Source organism: Zingiber officinale, chromosome 9B (assembly GCF_018446385.1).
Source record: "Zingiber officinale cultivar Zhangliang chromosome 9B, Zo_v1.1, whole genome shotgun sequence".
In the NCBI taxonomy this organism is placed as follows: domain Eukaryota; kingdom Viridiplantae; phylum Streptophyta; class Magnoliopsida; order Zingiberales; family Zingiberaceae; genus Zingiber; species Zingiber officinale.
Window position 1 is genome coordinate 34,170,218 of NC_056003.1, and position 1,336 is coordinate 34,171,553.

The 1,336-nt window shown below is 42.9% G+C and overlaps 1 protein-coding gene across 1 annotated transcript; it reads right to left on the reverse strand.

Annotated features, from left to right (window-relative positions):
- Positions 1 to 227: 227 nt before the first annotated feature.
- LOC122024418 (pathogenesis-related protein 1-like) lies at positions 228 to 891 on the reverse strand. The gene has a single exon (XM_042583042.1). It carries the CDS (start codon positions 843 to 845, stop codon positions 348 to 350), a length of 498 nt encoding a protein of 165 aa, XP_042438976.1. The 5' UTR covers positions 846 to 891; the 3' UTR covers positions 228 to 347.
- Between the last annotated feature and the right edge of the window lie 445 nt (positions 892 to 1,336).

The following is a 1,336-nucleotide window of genomic DNA, read 5'->3' on the forward strand; positions in this document are numbered from 1 at the left end:
AAAATAGAGTTTGAATTCCATCAAAGATGAATATTTTAAAGATTGATTTTTAAATATGCATAAGTTTTTCTCCTAATTTACCTGAGGCGAACTAAAAGCGACTATCTCCAAAATTAATCGGATGAAATTTAGAGACTTGAATTATATATAAAAAAGAATACATGATGATTAAATAAATTAATCTACAGTATGAAACCATATCATTAATCATGTTTTTCAGTTCATCACGTTTAATCTTATTTCATTTCGTGGCCAGAAAACACACAAACATATTATTTATTCATAATTATTTCTAGGCCTTATTTATTATTATAATAATATATCCTTAGTTATTATTGTAATTATGGCTAATACGGTCTTTCGCCGATGAAGTTGCCGGGGGGATTGTAGTTGCAGATGATGAAGATGGCGCCGCTGTCGCACCGGACGCGTCCGCAGCCGATCGCCGTCGACGACCGCCACACCACTTGCGTGTAGTGGCCGCACACCTGACCGGTGGCGCAGGTGTTGCTGGCGTAGTCGTAGTACTGCCGCTCCGCCACCCAGGCCCTCACGGCGTCCGCCGCAGTGTAGTCGCGGCCGGATCCCCAGAAGATGTTCTCGCCGTAGGGCCCGCCCGAGTGCACCAGCTGGCAGTCCCTGGCCCGCTGGTTCGCGTAGTTCTGCGCGTACGTCGCCACGCGGCTGTCCCACGACACCGGCGGCAGACCCGCGCCGACGTTCGCGCGCGCCGCGTTGTGGGCGTTCACGTAGTCCTGAGGCGAGTTCTGCGCCACGACCGCCGGCGCAACCGCCAGAGCCACCGCGGCGGCGCACACCAACGCCAGCAGGAATGATGACGTCATCTCTAATTAATCAGTAGTCGATGAGAGAGCTCTGCTCCTGCTTCTGCTTTGCGGTGTTATTTATAGATCTCTAATGCCCTAAACAAAAACTAAAGAAAAGTATGAATTGAATAGATTTTATTATTTTTTTAGTATCAATTTGATTTTTTTTTTTTCATGTCGAATTAAGCGAGTTAACCTCCTTTCCTTCCTCAGCGAACTTGCGTTTGACGAGCCAATAGCCAATGGAACGGCGAACTTGTGGTGGCTTGATTTCGAGTCGCACTCCGTATGGAGGTCACAATCAAATCAGCGGTGAATTAAAGAAAAATCTTTAATCATAATGTTAATTTTAAATGTAATTTTTATGTCCAAAAAATCTTATTTTCATTCCTTGTATATAAAGTTTTATTTGTTTTAATTTCATCATGCAAATATCATTACGTCCTAATTACTCCTCAAATTTTTTATGTTAAAAAAGTTCAAAAATGAATATAATTCCTCTTAAATTC